The sequence below is a fragment of the Ptychodera flava genome, chromosome 3 (assembly GCF_041260155.1).
Source record: "Ptychodera flava strain L36383 chromosome 3, AS_Pfla_20210202, whole genome shotgun sequence".
In the NCBI taxonomy this organism is placed as follows: domain Eukaryota; kingdom Metazoa; phylum Hemichordata; class Enteropneusta; family Ptychoderidae; genus Ptychodera; species Ptychodera flava.
The window spans coordinates 36,311,099-36,331,970 of NC_091930.1; the positions used below are offsets into that span (position 1 = coordinate 36,311,099).

General features: G+C 37.7%; 1 protein-coding gene across 1 annotated transcript; it reads right to left on the reverse strand.

The window, feature by feature from the left end:
• Positions 1-217: 217 nt before the first annotated feature.
• On the reverse strand, positions 218-7,646 carry LOC139129917 (acetylcholinesterase-like). The gene is made up of 8 exons (XM_070695608.1): positions 7,214-7,646; positions 6,631-6,784; positions 4,875-4,952; positions 4,160-4,278; positions 3,246-3,419; positions 2,004-2,634; positions 1,463-1,635; positions 218-660 (listed from the first exon to the last, which is right to left on the reverse strand). The coding sequence occupies exons 1-6, from the start codon at positions 7,559-7,561 to the stop codon at positions 2,083-2,085; spliced, it is 1,425 nt and encodes a 474-aa protein (XP_070551709.1). The 5' UTR covers positions 7,562-7,646; the 3' UTR covers positions 218-660; positions 1,463-1,635; positions 2,004-2,082.
• Between the last annotated feature and the right edge of the window lie 13,226 nt (positions 7,647-20,872).

The window sequence follows — 20,872 nt, forward strand, 5'->3', positions numbered from 1 at the left end:
TAAACGTAGCAATACATTCACGTTCAATAACCTGCAAGGTTTCTTTCATTACTCATCATTTGTGTTCTCATTTTCTCTGTTTTGTTGTTTACTTGTACTTCTACTTCAAAAAACCAAGTCCACTTTGACAGGACATTCTCTATTAGTGTTTCATCCGATGGCAACTTTATTGCTGGCAACTGAATAATTCTCCCGAAAAGACTAGCTTGTTGGCAATAACGTTGTTTTATACATAGTAAATTGAATAAGCAAGGCAATTATTTTACATCTCGATTGATTCTTTGAGAACAAATAATATTCGCACTTGCTATTTAGAAGGAAACAATAAAATTGGTATGAAAGAGGACAGCAATTATACCGGCCTGTTTAACAAACATTGGTATTGTCAGACATACTGTCATGTCAATGGATAAGCTTATCTCTGATACGTTGACATCAGCAGTGCCAATTCTTCTTGTGAGTCAAATGTGAGTACAAAATGCAAAAAATATATCAACTTTTTATTTTGTTGAAATACGCGTCTTGATTTTTTTTTCTTTTTTTTTTTTTGTAATTAGACATCAACATCGAAGCGTCTGTACAGAAGGGATGTGATAACACCAATTGCAAACACGGATGGACTGGTATCTTCAGCGGCACTCGTGCATCCATCGCAATTTTCTGAAAAAGGACAGTAATGTAAGATGAAGGAATATTTCGAGCACGACTTATAAAGACATGTTTTGGCAAAGTCATGAGGAACGTAGCCGAGAACGAATGTTCAGTTCACAACTTACACATTGAAATAGAGTCAAGTAAATAATACAGTTCATTCTGTCTCATTATCACCTTTTTAACCACCACCATTACCACCACCACCACCACCATCAACACCAACACCACATCATCATCATCATCATCATCACCACTACCACCACCACAACTACCACCACCGTCACCATCATCATCCCCACCACCACCATCATGATCATCATCACAATCATCATCACAAATATCATCATCATCATCATCATCATCATCATCATCATCATCATCATCACCACCACAACATCATCAGCATCATCCCCATCCTCATCATCATCATCATCGTCACTATAATTTTGATATTATTCTTATTCTTCTTATTCCTCTTCTTGTTGTTGTTGTTGTTGTTTGTTGTTGTTGTTGTTGTTGTTGTTGTGTTGATGATGATGATGATGATGATGATGATGATGATGATGATGATGATGATGATGATGATGATGATGATGAAGATGGTGCTGGTGCTGCTTTTAATGTTGAAGTATGTAACAGACGGTGCAGCCTCAGAGTGATTTTAATCACCACAATACGAGAGTCACACTTATTGTTTCATACACCTTTCGTTTTCTCAATTTCGGACTGATACTCACGAGCACAACGACAATTGAAAAGATTTAGAATTAAAAGTTAAGTAGCTATCGGCGAATCGGCGTTTACCGACCTGTTCGTTCTATCAGGCTTGGAATGTAATCGTTCCACAATGCACACTCCCTGGTTTTGTGCCCGTACTTGGTTTCCATGCCGATTGACAATTCTTTATACGCTAATCCGGGCACTTTAAACAAGGGCCAGTCCTCTTGCTCGGAATTACCAGTCGAGGGTAGGTTTGGATTTCTAAAATCACATAACAATCAATATGTTACAGAAGGAAAATGGAAAGAAAGTGACTGATACTATTGATCCAGTAAAAATTTCATCTCTCTTCAGTATTTTGTATCTTTCGTAAAAATATCTCTCTGTCTGTCTCTCTTTTTCTCTCATATACGAAGACACGCATATATATATATATATATATATATAATATATATATATATATATATATATATATATATATATATATATATATATATATATATATATATATGTATGTATGTATGTATGTATGTATGTATGTATGAATGTATGTATATATACACACACACACACACACACACACACACACACACACACATATATAATATATCCTGCATTTATGCACATACCCTGTTTTTGCAAAGTTTGTCCAATACTTCATTATCTGAAGAGTCATGTTCACCTCTTCTTGTGGCATGATGGTATAGTTTAAGAAGTGATAACCAACACAAACTGGATATCTTCGAAATGTGCTGCACCCATCCAAGATATAGGCCAGACTGATGAAGCCGGTACATGGGTCATGAAATACCGATAGACCCTACTACCTGCCTCGCTGTACGCCCGGGCTGACAAATCCGTCGAGCAAACAAGTATCTCATCGCCGGTCATCTGAGACAACGCTTCGGCGTAGTTAGCGTCGTCAGAGTCCACTGTCGCCCAGTCCACGTACATTAGCTTGACGGCGTCGTGAGCAGCAAGGCTCCTTTTCGCGGGGCCAAAGAGGAAAGCTGGTAAGAATTCCTCGAACTGAGATTTGCTCACTGCAGGTTCAGTCTGGTTTATCGTGTAAGGTAGCGCTAACGCTATTACAAATGTACCCTCGTCAGCATTTGCACCCATCAGTATGTCGATACCAGTTCCAGAAAAGCGCCCTTCAGCAATGACGGCTTTGGGATCTTCCGGCAAGACATTGCCGTCGACAAAGGGAGCAAATGGACCCTCCGCCAGCCCTTCTCCGGCTGCACCTGGTATTAAGTTCTACAAAGAAGAACGGTAGGGCATTTAGGTCCACGACTCAAATATACTGTCTGGTGTATTGATTGCGCAAATAAAAGTAACCTGATTTGTCGAGACGTGAAAATAAATTATCGTGCTATATACAGGGTACACCACTCCGCTGTGACCAGTTCACTAAATAGCAGTCGATATCGCTCGTGCACGCATGTCGTGAACTGGTCAAAATCTTATGCAATGCTATAGCAACAATGTGACTTATTGCTTAATTTTGTAGCGGCACATATATTAAAGAAAAGTTAATTAACGCGCATCCACATATGCGTATCATCATCATCAACATCATAATCATTATTATCATCCGAACATTATCTGTGATTCAATGCATGCTCTTCATTATCAGTTTCTGATACTCCCCTTGGTGATGGTTCCAGCCGGTAGGAAAAGGTCATTTCAGACCGTCATTGAGTTTTATAGCTGCATCAATTAAATTACTCTGAAAATCTTCTGTTGTTACGCGTTTTAGCGTAAATTCCATGTTTGTTATGGACAGACGATAAAGTACTTTAATTTGGCGTTAATTAATAAAAAAAATCTGGTCAGTTTTGACAGAAAAAGCTTTATGATCAAATCACCGTGAAGGGAATAATAATTTTGCTGAACTCCTTGGCTGGCACCGTACGGAGACATTGAACCAGTTCTTCAGATGTATCCTTCTGGCATCCAACCACTTTGCCGAGACCATGGGCTGCCTTGTTTTGTAATGCTGTATCCGTAAGAGGGTAGCCTGGCCATGATGAAGTTCCACTCTGTGAATAAATAGAGTAAATATTGAGGACACTTTAATTTCCTCAAAAAAACTCCGCATATGCTACATTCGAATGCTTATATTTGAATGCTTATATTTGAATGTGGGGTACATAATGTGATAACATTACACACGATGCTTTCATTAAGGCAGGCAGGCAGGCGGGTTGGAGGGTGGGAGGATTTGTGCGTGGTTGGATGGATGGGTGGGTTGGTGGGTTTGTGGGTAGGTATGTGCAGGTAGGTACGTATGTAGGTAGGTAGGTCGGTTGGTAGGTTGTATGTATGTATGTATGTATGTATGTATGTATGTATGTATGTATGTATGTATGTATGTATGTATGTATGTATGTATGTATGTATGTATGTATGTATGTATGTATGTATGTATGTATGTATGTATGTATGTATGTATGTATGTATGTATGTATGTATGTATGTATGTATGTATGTATGTATGTATGTATGTACGTATGTATGTATGTATGTACGTATGTACGTACGTACGTACGTACGTACGTATGTATGTACGTATGTACGTGCACGCACGTACGTACGCACGCACGTATGTATGTATGTATGTATGCATCTATGCATGCATGCATGTACGTGCGTCCGTACGTTCGTGGTTAGGTGTATTTGTGTGTATGGAAGAAAAGAGTGAATTTTATTATTTATCATTTGAGAGATTGACATTGCAAACCCAAGTGATTATCAATAGGCGTTCCACCTATAAGCTTACCTGCATAATTGCTCTTTGAAAGAGTCCCTCCGCCAGTGGCGAAAACAACAAGAGGTCGACGGACATGGACCCAGCACTTTCACCAAATATTGTCACCCTGTTAGCATCTCCTCCAAATGCTACGTGGAGAGAAAGTGAGGAGAATACGTCGGTATTACCGAGATAGCACTAGTTTTTCAAGTCTTGAAAACTTTATGCTATAAGAAGCGAAGGGTTGCATCAAATTGAGGTATATCTCCCGTTAAACTTGTTTTCGTAATGTTTTTATCGAACAACAACCAATCCAAAAGTTTGAAGATAGTCATTTATTAATAAATCAATTTATTTATGAATTTGTTTATTTGTTAATTGTTATAAGTTTACTATTATTGTTTTGCAGCAAATAGAGATGCCTTATTATAAAATGAACTCCTCCGGTAAACACTGTGGGTTCTACGACAGTCATCTTTTGAAGGAATAGGTTTGATGGAACTGCGCTCAATGGTCGTATGGGACTAATAAAATCAATGTAGTCACTTTATCAAAGGTATGTTGGCAATAAATGAAAGTATATTTGGCATGATATATGATTTTAAAATTTTCAGCTATCTTGACGTCATTCAGCATTTTATTGTGCATGAAGTAGATGCTTGTTAACAAGAAATCGCGTAGTGTTATGTCCTGTTGTCTTGCTATCATCCTGTTTAGTATATATTCGATGTAAAATGGACCCTACCTGCTATGTTGTTCTGTACCCATTGCAATGCTGCGATCTGGTCGAGAAGTCCGTAGTTACCAGTGGCGTGCTCGTCCCCTGTGGATTGACATTGATGTTGGAATGATCAAAAACATGGTCGTTGATGACATCCTCTGAATGAAATGCTTTTGGGAAATGTTAATCCGTGTTTAGAGTTCAAATGTTCTTGTTTGCATTTACAGCCATCATAGTAGCTGCGAAAGAAATTGGCCAGCATGTACAATGCCATAGTCGTGCGTTTGAATTGAGTCGTTCCAGACACCTCCGTGTAATGGTTGTGGAACTACAATATGGATAAATGGCTGCTTTACTTCCAAAATGATTACATTGTGACCTTAACTGATATGCGGTTACTAGCCATGTTGGATTGTATCGCAAACAAATTAATAAAACTATGTAAATTCATGTATTGTTTATGTCCTTGTACCACTTTTGATACAGCATGCATGTCTTAGTTATGAGTCCAGAAATGAAAAAACAAACAAAATGGCTACTTTGCTGTGATTTTGGCTAGTATCGGTACACAAGAACCTTATGACCGTATGCCGTACATGTATGGCATAAGATCATGTCCTTGTACTTTGACAAACTATCGGTCCCACAATTTCTGAGAAAAATCTGTGAATAGATTTGGACAGGCGGACTTAACACGATTGGAACTAATTTGGGATAATTGGATGGTGAAGTAATGTCGATTTAATCTACAAATGTTATCTCATCTGCTTAAATTTTTATATTACACACTTGTTTTTATGAGAAATTTGCGATATTGCAACATTCAGCTGTATGGCAGCTAACACTTTTGAGAAATTTGCAAAATATGAAAATCCAATTATCCCAAATTAGTTCCAATCGTGTTACTTACGAACGGATGGAAATTATCAATGCCGTAAGTCCACAGGGAATAATCTCTGATGACATGTGCTTGCCCTAACGCCATGATGTGATTAATAATTGTCACATATGCAATGAGTCACTGTCAGGTATACCGTCACAAACAGATGGCTACCGTGACAACATCCTTCTGCGCGCGTACATTTCGTATACCATTTTCGAATGGTAAGTGATACCACCCACCTGCAACTTTCAGGTCACACAGCCCTAAAGATATATCATAGATTCATAATGATTTGTGCTCTTAAAGTTCTTTTCAGTGAATTATGGTATGTATGCTTTTCATAGCTTGATAACTTCTAAAATCATGTTTTTGAGCACAATATTCCCCTCGATTCAAATTATGCATGGTTTGAAAAACAGTAATGGAAAGAGGTGATAGCGTCTTTGTAAAACTGGCCAACAACAGCGTCCTCGGATAGTATAAGGGTAATTATGGGAACATTGCAGCAGTGTTGTCAAAGAGAATGTTACCGATACTTTGCAGAAACATGACTCAAAAAATTTGCATCCTTGAGTCTCCGTTAACCAGCTTCTCAAAAAGAATTTCATTTGTCCTACATGACAGCAATGACATTTTGTACTTTTTCGTGCAGATTTTGAAAGTTCTACTGTAATATCTCGACGTACTTTTATTAAATATCACTGATCAATCATCGTTATAAGGCAGGCAATCTTCAGCTGACTCTAAACATGGCATTGTTGCTTGTTTTTTCAAATACTTGTGGCATTCGTGTCTCACGTTCCCGGTCGCGATAATTTAATTCACAGTCGTAGAAACGAGACTGTCAAGCGCGCAAGCTATGAATACTTATCAATACGAGTTTAAAACCTGACTTGCCTGTCAGAAGGAATCCAAGCGCACCGAGCCTGTAATTTATTGTTACAATCACGACTTCTCCTATTGCAGACAGAGCCAAACAGTCGTATGATGAGCCTGACCCTGTGATAAAGCTACCACCATGAATCCACACCATCACAGGCAGAGATTCGGACTAGGCAAACAGGGAGAGAGGACGAGGGAGAGACGGACAGAGACAGAGCCAGGGATAGGGATAGAGACAGACAGTGACAGACAGAGGGAGAGTGAGAGACATACACGGATATAGGGAAAGGCAGACAGACAAACAGAGAGAGAGAGAATGTGGAGACAGACAGACAAAAACAGACAAAATTATGTAGCAAGCTTATCAAGTAAACATGTCTACTAATGGTAAATTCCCATATTGTTGACTCCAGGTAGTACTTATCCGATCCATAATTGCTCATTTCTGCTGTAAACTTACTTAACAAGATCCACATTGGAAAGGTTTTTTTAAATATAAGTTGCACCACAGACAGTAGAAGGGGAACCATTTACTGTCTTTTATTGTAGAGATGTAGGTGTCAGCGTACAGCTACCAAAAACGCAAAGGGAGTTTTACCTGTGATTGTGGTGCGAAAACATTCAACAATAAGCAGTCCTCGCTCTGCGGGTTGAATCCAGGGGAAACTGCGTCCTCCGGCTGAATGCATATTGGGCGAAACTCCGTGGCATCGTAAACGCCTTCCCAGGGACTTTTACTATGTGGCGGTTGGAATCTGAGCTCGCCTACCGGTGGCTCGGCATATGGTATTCCTTTGAAGATGTCGACCGTACGTTGAATGGCGACGTCAGGGTGGGTGAATTCAACGGTTGTGCCGGCTACCTGTCCTGAGGTGACCTCAACCACGGGGGAATCAGCGGCAACGCAGCGTGCAAATGCAAGGACAATAATGATATGGAAATGCATTATTTCTGGACAGAAATCGTAGTGTCACTTGATGCACAAAAAGGCAATCTTCTAAGACCTTATTTCACAAGGGCTGTCAGAATGCACCCTTCATAACTATGAAGACAGCGAGATCTTGATTTGTCCAATGGGAGCGTTCGCGACGTATACACCGATGTAATAAAACTGTTCGCAGTTCAATTTGTATTACGTAAGAGTTACCAACACAGCCGAGAATGCATGCAGTTGCTATGTAGACTGAGCTAGATGGACACATACATTCAAGAGGGGATCAGTTGTTTAACGACCATTCAGTCCACAATGCATTGACCAAAATATTTGGTCATTTTATTGGATATTTGGTGATGAAGACTTCTGCAAATAATTTCATTAACTATTGGTACCACAAAAGTTCTTTGCCGCCCATCTTCTAATTCATTATTGAATCGTCCTACAATCCGTGTCAGCAATTGAACCCCGAATATATCACAAATTCGATGTCTGATTTTCGTAAGTCTTTCGTACTTTTGAAGGTTTCATCTGCGAGAAAAGTTAGGGCACGTCATCTGCTACTTCCAAATTTTTTCGTTCGGCGGAGAGCCGATCATGCGCAATACAAATCATGCAATGTGTGTAAATCAATCATTTAGGATCTCTCATGGAGTGATGACCACAATCTATTTTATTGTCGACAGTTTGCGGTCTCAGATCTGACTTAACGATCACGCTTTGATGGTAAACACCTTCGTTTACATTTGGGCAAGGGAAGCCTGCGATTGTTATATCACATGTGGGGCAGGATGCGTTTACTATTTTCGATACACCTGACATCACTTCCTGGTCTTTTGGCCAGAGGTCCATATATCTTTCTTTCATGACTTTGACTTTGTTTGTGTACCGTCTATTTACTGTCTGTTCTGTGCTGTTTTGTGTCTATGTTTACAACTATTGTCTTACAAATTTTGACCTAGTGTTATTGGATTATGGATTGGTATGATTGCGATTATTATACAAGGTATTATTGGTGCAAAAATCGATCGGAAATGCTCTATGGTAAAGTTAAATCGTACAGCAATGGTTAAGGCTAGGGTATGTCCTATTAAGTTGCCCGTGAATGTCCTGCTAACGATGAAGATCACGTTTTGGATTCTAGCCGAAACCAATAGGAAAACACCAGACGATGTGTACATTTAGCAATAGACGCTACGGAAATCTCTTGCTAGGTATCGACATCTCAAGTTTACATTCCCTACAAGAAAAATCTCGACCCTTTACAAGTTAAACAAGTCTACAATTCCCCAGTCCTGAGAAACGGAGATCTGACTTTGACAAAAGCAAGGTATACCAAAATGACTGTAGATTCCATCAGAGCAATGAAAATAATAATAACAAAATCATACACACAAAGTCTGGTGAGGACCGAAAAGACAGTTCTTCAAGAAGTAATCTAGTCCTTGCCAAGACAACAAATTTTAATCACAAATAGAAAGAAGCATTTAAAAACGTATTAGAGATTAACAAAGTTGAATAGTAGTTGTACAGGTCTTTCGGTAAGCCTTCATCGTGTTTACTTAAAAAGTTATGTAACATTTCCATCTGTAGTATTTGAGAATTTCATCCTATATTTTGCTTGATTTTCTTCAAAAATCTTCCCCAGTCTGTGGAACTCTTTCTCCTATAGCTGTCGAATGTTGTTTGCAAATTTCAAATTTTGAAAGCTTGAATGGCTAATTTTCTTGTTTCAGTAAAACATTCTTTTGTCTTACACCGCCAGTTTGACGGCTTTGAAACGATGATAATACTTGTGATGTCCAAGACCAACGGACAGTGAATTGAGCAGGATGTAAAATCGCCAAGTTGCAGAGTAGTAAAGGAGGAAAACGCCGAATTGTCCTTCAATGTGCACTAATGGTGTAGACGGTGTAAATTTATCACTGGCATATCATGTTCGATTTGCCGAATGATACATCCTATGGTCCTAGACATATGTTCAGATGGAAATCAAAGGAGGACGCGGCCGGCAATGTTTCCAAGTCTCATTTAGTTAGATTTTGCGGTTACGGAAATAGCGTTTTAGTGCAATTTTTACACAAAATTAATCATTGTGAATTTGTGGAGTCATTCATAACGACACGAGTGCGGATACCTATTTGGCCGAGCACTTTTGTAGGTCTGAAAGTGAAAGAGTTCTGTAAATACAACGATTAAGGAGTGTAGGGCGAGGTCAAAATTTCAATGTAGTAGAATAAAAAATTAAATCCCTAAGTTTCCCCCGTTAACCCCATCCCCTAGAAATTAATTGACAACACGATTGGAACTAACTTCGGATAATTGGATGGTGAAGTAATGTCGATTTAATCTACAAATGATATCTCATCTGCTTTTCTTTTTATATTACACACTTGTTTTTATGAGTACTTTGCGATATTGCAACATTTACTATATGGCACCTAATATAATTTGAGAAATTTGCGAAATATGAAAATCCAATTATCCCAAATTACTTCCAATCGTGTTTGACTTACATTGAACCTATTTCCGGGATCTTTCTATATATGTAAAGTAAAGCAATTTAGGGGTGAAATAATTACGAATAAGAAATTCATCATCAACAATGGGAACAAGCTTTAGTGTTGTGTTGTCAATAATATTTTAACTTAAAAAACGGCAATGGATTTTCATCCTTCTCAACTTGTGTCTTTCGAATTTTAAAACTTTTACTGTTTTTTGTTATTGAAAGTGTGTTTAATACCTTGATTTAATGTATAATATTGTGACAAAACTCTCCACAAGGACCGCTCAACTTGAATCTACGATAGCTTGACAAAAACCTGCCCAAGCAGAGGTCCTCAAGGCATACACGTACAGGTTGCGCTGCCTTCGACTAAATAAAGCTATCGCCAGTCTCCATAGCTAAATAGTACTATGATTTTGCGAACGACATACTTTAGGCTGGTTATCACAGGGGAAAGAGGCGAAATTAGCAGAGCTGAGGACAGTTGGTCGTTCTGACGACGGCCAAACTCAAACTAACTGAGAACACGCTTTCTTCCAGCAATTTCCGGCTAATCACGTGATTCCAGAACGTATTTCTAATTGGCATGCAAAAAGAACTATGGCATCATGCGTATTCTGGATCAAGTATATGATGAAAATTTCCTTCTACAGGATACACCACATTACTCTTGAAAATGGCTTTGAAATGTATTTCTATCCCAGTGCCTCGGACAAGATTGTCACAAAGTTGCATTATAGTGAAGACTTACCTTCCAAACATTATTTAAATATCATAGATCTTGCATGAAAATAAAGATTCTAATGGTCAAAAAACATGTATTTGTCACAAACAGGTTTATTAATAAATTTACTGTTACAGTACCTAATAGAAATGTATAACAACACACAAATGCACTTTGAGTTTAATTAGTTTTTGCCAATTTCACTGAATGTTCTCTTTTCTTATACCAAAAAGATGAAAATGACTCAGTCTTTATCTTTAAAGTTCTGAAACTGTGGTGACCGTTCGATGCTGTAATACACATATAAAATCAAAGACTTAGGTCGTTCGCTAATCCATTTACAAAATAATCTGTTTATTGTTTTCTTGCCTACTGCAAAACATTTAAGAAGCAGACTTCAGAATACTTTATTAGAGTGTAAATACAATGACGAATATCTCAAGAAATTTAAAATACACATTCCACTAAAGTTTCTCGATACGTTGATCGTTCTTGAATCATCAGACTGTGGCTTTTTCATTTTTCATTTTAGTACTCATTCAACAGGCGAACCCTTTTACATGATAAGGTATCCATTATCCACTACCCCACGGAGCAATGAGGAGTAAAGTTCCTTGCTGAGGGGCACAACACCGTGTTGGAGTCTCGAACCAACAATCCTCCGACTGTGAGTCCTGTACCCTAACCATTGTCCCTCGCTGCCTTTAGTGCCTCCATGCTTGATGATTCCCTTAACTGACATTAAATATTATGCAAGCTTTAAAACAGTTTGTGCTATTTATTGTTGACTTTAACATCTAATTTATAAATCGTTAAATTATTTAATATTTGCTGACAGAAAAATTAATATTTGCTGATAGATCAATAATCTGTGGTCATACATTAGACCTGGTCCTCACAAACTATGATTCTCTTATACAATCAATTACCACTGACAACCTTTACTTGTCTGATCATTTTCCTGTCCGTGTCCAACTGGTTTTACCCAAGCCCCCATTAATTCAAACCAAGGTTACATATCGTCGTGTAAAGGCAGTTTCTGTTCATGACTTCAGCAAAGAAATTCAGTCATATGACTTACATAAATCTTCTGCAGATCTTTAAACTACAGTTTCCAGATACAATAATTCTTGCCTCAAGGAACTCTTGGACAGACATGCACCTCTCAAAAGTCGGATTCTCACTTAACGTCCCGATACTAAATGGTACACTGCTGAAATCTCTGCTGCAAAACGACTCAGAAGATCCCTCGAGAAAAACTGGCGCAGTAATAAACTTGAAATACACAGAAAAACATTTCGTGACCAATGCAAGAATTATTGAACAGAAGTCTACCAATCAAAATCGTCTCTTCAGAGCTGTCTCCAGCATAACTGGGCAAACGTCAAATCAACTTCCAACCCACTCAACAGCTGACAAAAACGTGCTGAATTATTTAGTGATTATTTTACAGAGAAAATTGTTAACATTCGTAATAAGCTCGACACGTTCAACCCATGTAGCCACATGCCACCAATCCAAAAACAAGTCACATCAACTTTAGCTTCCTTTATTTAACAACAGTCGGTGAAGTGAGAAAAATCATCAGTGAATCGCCATCTACATCATGTCAGCTTAACCCCATCCCGACAGCTTTGCTTATGGGATTTCTCAATCACGTTTTGCCAACAATCACCGATATTATCAATTTGTCATGTCATCATGGAATAGTACCTGACTCACTGGATCCAGAAATACTCAAGAACTACAGACCTATATCTAATTTACCATTCATTTCTTAAGTAACAGAGAAAGTTGTTGCAAATTGACTCAACGAGTATCTTACCGGCCACTAGCACTCATTACTTGAACCATTCCAGTCTGCCTATAGAAAGTACCACAGTACTGAAACAGCACTCCTTAGAGTCAACAACGACATCCTCATGTCACTTGATTCGCATCAACACGTCATACTTGTTCTACTCGATTTATCTGCTGCATTTTACACCATCGACCATATCATTCTTCTTGAAAGACTAGCTGATCTTGGCATCAAAGACATCGCCTTGCAGTGGTATTCATCTTATCTCTCACACCGATTTCAATCAGTTATCATCAACGGGAAAGTGTCATCTCACAAGATTCTACGCTTTGGTGTACCCCAAGGATCTGTTCTTTGGCCACTACTGTTTTCATTATGTATTACACCTCTGGGTCAGTTAATTCGACAACACAATCTACAGTTTCATCAATATGCCGATGACAATAAACTTCACTTGGCTTTCACTCGCAATGACACCTCCAATGCAGTATCTCGCATTGCAGAATGCTTAGTTGACATCAAGATGTGGATGACTAACAACAGAACTGCAGTTGAGTGATGGGAAGACAGAAGTCCTCAAAATCAAGCCAAAAATGATATTGCCCCAAATCAAATCAACAACATTCATGTTGGATCCTCTGCCCGAAACATCGGAGCCATATTTGACGGCAACTTCCTGTTTAAACAACATATAACTGCCACTTGCCAGAGTATATTCATGCACATCCGGAAAATTGGTCAAATACGTAAATACCTGTCTGAAGAGACCTGTCTTAAACTAGTTCACTCTGTGTTATCAGGAAAATTAGACTATTCCAATGCACTTCTGACTTTTGCAAAGAGCCCAAAATTGTGCCGCTCGTCTTGTTACTCACTCTAGAAAATTTGATCACGTCACACCTATTTTCAAACGACTTTATTGGCTTCCAGTAATCTACAGAATCCATTTAAAGTCTTGCTTATGACGTATAAAGCCACCAATGGATTAGCCCCATCATACATCACAGAACTTATTGAGCAGCATAAACCGTGTAGATCTGGAGCTGAAAGTCCCGAGAACTAAGCTTAAATCATATGGAGACCGGTCATCATTTACACTGCTCCTCTTCTCTGGAACCAAATTCCAGACGAAGTTTCCTGTGCTCCAACTGTGGAAAGCTTAAGTCTACACTCAAAACCTACCTATTCAAGAGAACTTATTTTGATTAATTCTGTTAATCGCCAGTGAGCATCCCTAATGGATACTAGGCGCTCCATAAATATTGTTATCTATCTATCTATTTTAAAAAAGTAGTTATAAAGCTGTGAGAACATAGAAATGTAAATTTTACAAATTGTTAGATATAATGTTGACCTTAACAACATAATTATTAGCTGACGTGTTCACACGTGGGCTAATGTCATAGCGATGTCTGTCTGTCTGTCCGTGTGTGTGTGTATGTTAATGTGTGTGTGTATGTGTGTCTGTCTGTCTGTTTACACGATTGCTCAAAAACGCCTGAATGGATTCAGATCAGATTTGGTTCACAAGTACCATATGCTACTTGCAAGAACTGATTAGATTGTGGTTAGTATGGCTTGCATATTAATGAAGTTATGCAATATCATTTTTCCGTACAATGGTTTCCCTATGGAGAAGGTTATGACAGTTTAGACATATATCAAGAAATACTGTACAACAATTTCATGAAACTTTTCACAGATGACAATCTAAGAACATTATGACGATACTGTGTGTGTCATGTCAATTATCTTCTCATTTGCATATTTAATGAACTTTTGTTATTAGTGAGATAACTCTGAAATTCCTGCACCGAACTTGATGATACTTGCGATAAATATTGATCTGATATATATCGAATTATTCTTAGAAGAATTGGGCAGTGTCAAGTTAATAAATAGCTCATTTGCATATTTTATGAAGTCTTATAATTAGTCATATAACTCCGATATAACTGCACTAAATGTGATGAAATCTGCTGCAGATACTGATCCGACTGATATCTAACTTTGGTGTAAAGCATTTAGTTGTGTGGAGATAATGAAGGATTCCTTTGCATATTTAATTAACTTTGTAATTAGGTGTATAACAATGAAATTACGGCACCAAAGTCAGTGAAATCTGGTACAGATATTGATCTGATAATTATCTCATTGTACCAAGAGGCATTGAGCAGTGTCAAGTTAATAAATAGCTCAATTGCATATTTTATGAAGTTTCATAATTAATCATATAACTCCGAAATAACTGCACCAATTGGATGAAAACTGCTGCATATAATGATCCGACAGATATCTAACTGTGTTGTAAAGCATTTAATAGTGTGGAGTTAAATAAGAGTTCATTTGCATATTTAATAAACTTTGTAATTAGGTATATAACTCTGAACTTACGGCACCCATTTCAGTGAATTCTGGTACAGATATTGATCTGATAAATATCTCATTGTAGTAAGAAGCATTTGGCTTTGTAAAGTTAATGAATAGCTCATTTGCGTATTTATTAAGTTTTCTAATTAGTCGTATAACTCCGAAATGACTGACTCAAATGTGACGAAAACTGCTGCTGATACTGATCTGCCAGATATCTAATTGTGGTGTAAAGCATTAAGTTGGGTGGAGATAAGTAACTTTGTAGTTAGTGATATTACTCCAAAATTATAGCATTAAATTTGATGAAACTTGCTACAAACATTGATCTGATAAATATTCAATTGGGCTATGAAATATTGAACGTCGTAAAGTTAATTAAGGGCTCATTTGCATATTTAGTGAATTTTGTAATTAGTTATATACTCTAAAATTACAGAATTAAATTTAATGAAAAGTATTACAAATATTGATCTGATGGATATCTAATTGTCCCATATAGCATTGAGCAGTATTAAGTTAATTAATAGCACATTTGCATATTCAATAAAGTTTAATTTTGTAATTTGTGATTAAACTCTGAGAGTACTGTGTGAAGTTAATAAAACCTGCTACATATAGTGATATAACAGATATCTGATCGTTCTGTGAAGCGTACTGTTGTCAAACACGCGAGCACATTCAGTTCACATCTGGTTTATAATCAAATTACACAGAGCACCTCATTAAAAGTACATCAAGAAAATAGCAAACAGACATCACACCTAAGTTTTGTATTTGTGGATTTATGTTGAAATATTTTACCACGGTACGATGGAGATTCTCAGTAGCCAGTTTACGTATCACAACATATGTGCAATGCATAGTGATTAGTTGACTAAACTGTGTAATTAATTGAATGGTGTTGTACCCTAACGATACATCAATTTCGCAAATTATTTTAAGTTTGCTTATCTAATCATCATATTTCAGCAAACAATTAGCGCTTTGACTCCTAAATGATAGCATAGCTAAATTTAAAAACATCTTTAGAAAACAAGTCATCGTTGATGACACAGTCCCCACTTGTTAATGGGTATTTTGATTACTGGTCCTCAGAGAGGATACAGTCCTCTTCATTAGGTCTGTGATAAAAATACTTTTGAATGAATTGGCTTGATACATGTCTGAGTTATGGTTCAGGACATGAAAAAATCGTAACAAAATGGTCGCACAGTGGCCATATTGGATCGCATCACAAAACAAATTGATGTGCATAGCTATGACATTGGTCAATGTCCTTATACCAACTTTGAATAAAATTGGTCGAAACATGCGGATATGCCTGAGAAATGGCTCTGTACATGAAAAAATCGTAATAAAATGGCCGCCTGGCGGCCATATTGGATCGTATCACAAAACAGATTGACGTGCATATGTATGACATAGGTCAATGTCCTTGTACCAACTTTGAATAAAATCGGTTGAGATATGCCTGAGTTATGGCTCTGTACATGAAAAAATCGTAATAAAATGGCCGCACAGCGGCCATTTTGGATTGTATCACAAAACAAATTGCCGTGCACAGCCATGACATTTGTCAATAACCTTGTACCAATTTGAATAAAATCGGTTGAAACATGCCTGAGTAATGGCTCTGTACATGAAAAAATCGTAATAAAATGGCCGCCTGGCGGCCATATTGGATCATATCACAAAACAAATTGACGTGCATCTGTATGACATATGACGTAATCCTTCTACCAAGTTTGAATGAAATCGCTCCAGGCATCTCAGAGATATCTGCGTGAACGGACAGACAGACGCACGCACGCACGCATGCACGCACGCACGGACGCACGCACGCACGCACGGACATGACCAAACCTATAATCCCCCCGGACGGTGTCCATGGGGACTAATAAACGTATCTCCATGAATTTAACATTAAAAACGCCGATGCGTTTATACGTTACCATGTTTGCTTTTAATAAACTCAAACTACTCGGCAACATCTAGTTCAGTACAAGTTTTCAACTGTAGGAATTACTGACGTAAACGAAGTAAGGTCAGCTTATTTAGCTAGCGTTTCTTCAACAATACGATGCAATGTACGTAGATCAATATAACACTCCAATAAAAATAAACAGTTCTACAACACAACCTGATAAGATATACTGTTTACAATGATATCAGAGTGACAGTCAATTCTTACAACACATGTAAATTCATTAAATACAGTACATGTTTAGTAAACACCAATATTTTTCCTACAATATACAGTAATGAAATATGTAACAGTGGCATTGACATACTTATGCCTGATTCATAGACACCATGCACTTATGAGTGCTTCCGATTGATGCACTAGAGGAAACTTTCATGATGGTTACTTAAAATATATCCATCATATTATCAGGATTGCAATATTAGTTCAGACACGGTGAAGCAAATACTGAAGCTTATTGCGTTTGTGTGAATCAAGAAACGATGCAGTTTATGCTAATGTGTAATTTCAACGAACATGTATTTTCATAGGATCATAAACACATTTTCAACATTAAGTACTATGCGCCTCGAAAGTGAACGACTTCAAGGTTGCTCAAACTTTCCTCAATGAATCTTTCAACAATAATGTTTCAAAATCAAGAATAAAAAATCGTAGGTTATAGTGCATATTTTTATACAAGAGAAACAAATTCCGCGAGATTTACCGATATTTAAAATTCAAAATGACCGTCATCCCTGTGGTTGTTAGTCCCCACGAACACCCTCCGAGGGGACGTATAGGTTTGGTCATGTCCGTCCGTCCGTCCTTCCGTGCGTCCGTTCACGCAGATATCTCAGAGATGCCTGTAGCGATTTCATTCAAACTTGGTAAAAGAATTACTTCATATGTCATACATATGCACGTCGATTTGTTTTGTGATACGATCCAATATGGCCGCCGTGCGGCAATTTTGTTACGATTTTTTCATGTACGGAGCCATAACTCAGGCACATCTCAACAGATTTTATTCAAAGTTTGTACAAGGACATTGACCTATGTCATACATATGCACGTCAATTTGTTTCACGAAATGATCCAATATGGCCGCATGGCGGCCATTTTGTTACAATTTTTTCATGTCCTTAGCCACAACTCAGGCACATTTCAACCGATTTTATTCAAAGTTGGTACAAGGACATTAACCTATGTCATGCATATCGACATTGATTTGTTTTGTGATTCGATGAAATATGGCCGCATGGCAACCATTTTGTTACAGTTCTTTCATGTACAGAGCCTTAGCTCAGGCACATCACAACCGACTTTATTCAAAGTTGGTACGAGGACATTGACCTATATCATACATATGCACATCAATTTGTTTCACGATATGATCCGATATGGCCGCATGGCGGCCATTTTGTTACGATTTTTTTCATGTACGAAGCCATAACTCAAGCACGTCTTTACCGATTTTATGCAAAGTTTGTACAAGGACATTGACTTTTGTCATGCATGTCCACATCGATTTGTTTGTGATGCGATCCAATATGGCCACCGTGCGGCCATTTTGTTAGGATTTTTTAATGTACGGAGCCATAACTCGGGCATGTCTCAACCGATTTATTCAAAGTTGGTACAAGGAAATTAACCTATGCTATGCATATCCACATTGATTTGTTTTGTGATCGATACAATATGGCCGCCGTGCGGCCATTTTGTTACGATTTTTTTCATGTACGGAGCCATAACTCAGAAACGTCTCAACCGATTTTATTGAAAGTTCGTACAAGGACATTGACCCATGTCATACATATGCACGTAAATTTGTTTTACAATATGATCCAATATGGCCGCATGGCAGCCATTTTGTTACATTTTTTATGTACGGAGCCATAACTCAGGTGCGTCTCAATCGGTTTTATTCAAAGTTGGTACAAGGACACTGACCTAATTATTAGCATATCAGTATGTATATAAATACCAAAAAGAGCTTATATGATGAGTCGGTGGCGTCTGTATGTCTGTTTGCATGTATGTGGTTATGTATGTGCGGATGTATGTCCGTCACACTTAAAGGATCCCATACCACCAAAGGTACCATCTCAATATTTGGTGTACAGGTAGATGCAGGGGTTGAGATGTCACGTTGTTCAAATGAACACGTCAGTGTCAAAAATGTACAAATGAGGTAAGAAAAAGGGAAATCCTGGAAATGTGCAGGAGTGGTGGCATGCCAGTGACTGAAACAGGCTACTCCACTGACCTTGAGTTATTTCCTGTCATTGTTTGTGAACTGTTACATATTAACAGAACTGCTCAAACCATAGACAGTAGAGGGTGGAAGACTGTCTATGCTCAAACTAAGAGGGGCTAGCAGTTTCTGCTGTGCATGTTGCTAAAGTCGATCTCCAGTACCTAAAGTTTCAAGTTATTGTAACATCCTTAGCTCGGTTATTGAACCAATCTTTTTAGGATTGGGGATTTAGTCGAGCGGTTTGTCTGTTGTCCTCTGCGCTAGGTGATTGGGTGCCGTGCGTTGTGGGTTCGAGTCCCGGTTGATACCATCGTATTTCAGACCTTATTTACTTTTGTAATTCTTGTTTTTCTGGTTTAAATATTTCTGGTTGTTTTTCTGGTTGTACCGTGCAGAAATCATTGTCATAACATCAACGTAAAATTTTCCTGCACTGAACATATAGGAACAACAGTTATTGTTGATCTTAGGTACCCATATTGGTATTTACCGATTTTAATAAAATTTGAGCGACACAGTATAATTGCGGTATTTTTGAATTTTCGTAATTAGTCTTATATGTCAATAAATACTGCATAAAATTTCATGAAACTTGGTACAGATGTTAAGCCCACATTGCTTTAACAAAGAAAAAGATATTTATCAGTGTCACGTTAATGATTTGTAATTGCATATGAATGAACTTTCCTAATTAGAGTGATATATCCACAAATACTGAGTTAAATTTGATGAAACTTGGTACAGATTTTGATCTCATAGTGTTGTAAATACAAATCAATGACACTAAGTGGTATCATATTATATAAATTATTGTTAGTTTGCATTTACACAATGGAAATTTTGTTTTTACGGTGAATGTCCAAAGTACTGCATCAACCTTTATGAAATATGGTACCCTATGATAATCTGTCAGTGTTAGGATCGATTAAGTACTAATTGATTCATTTTAATGACCTTTTGTAATTAGTTTGGTGGCTTACATTTGTTTTATGTTTTCACTACCATGGAACTCATTTTCGGCCATTAAGCCCCATCTGTATCACAGTATTTTTAATCACAGACCTAATTAATGAAGAGGACTCTTTACTCTCAGAGGACTTGTAATTAGAGTACCCATTAACAAGTGGTGACTGTGTCATTGTCAATGACTTGTTCTATGGACATAAACGCAATTTTCGACTAAAAAGTGAGGCGGTGAAATGTTTTCACGCCAAGAGCTTTAAAATGAGTCCCAACAAGTTGTAGATCAGAAAGGAATAGTAAAGTTCGGTTCGAACATTTGTCGCCTCCAGCATGATCAAATTTCCTTTTCTTCTTCGGGGATGATTTTGATTGTTCGTTTTAATGAACGCTGAAAAAATGTTCTCATCTCAGAAATAACAACAAACTTCAAATTTAATTAAAATCAATTATATATAATATTCATTTCATGTGAATTATCCATGCAGCCTAAGTTGCTAGCATTTTTTCAGATGATACGCCAGAAATACAAACACTCCCTGAAGAGAGTTTGTAATGTTGAATATCATGCTAAGGATTTCATTTTCAACGAAGGCTTCAACTAGAGCAAGGACCCATGTACATCCTGCAATGATGAAAATCTTTGCAAACACTCCGCAATATTTCCTCCATCCACCTTTTGGGGTTCTTACCGAAGAAACTGTTATGTTGTAAACAGCCATGACAAAACAAACTG

Bases quoted from the DNA above. Each gene is read 5' to 3' on its own strand.
- LOC139129917 (XM_070695608.1), bottom strand. From the start codon at position 7,561: ATGCATTTCCATATCATTATTGTCCTTGCATTTGCACGCTGCGTTGCC. The intron at 4,953-6,630 runs GCAAGTCAGGTT...GTCAATCCACAG, and splicing joins GCTTGGATTCCTTCTGACAG to GGGACGAGCACGCCACTGGT. The intron at 2,635-3,245 runs GTGATTTGATCA...TCTTCTTTGTAG, and splicing joins AAATTATTATTCCCTTCACG to AACTTAATACCAGGTGCAGC.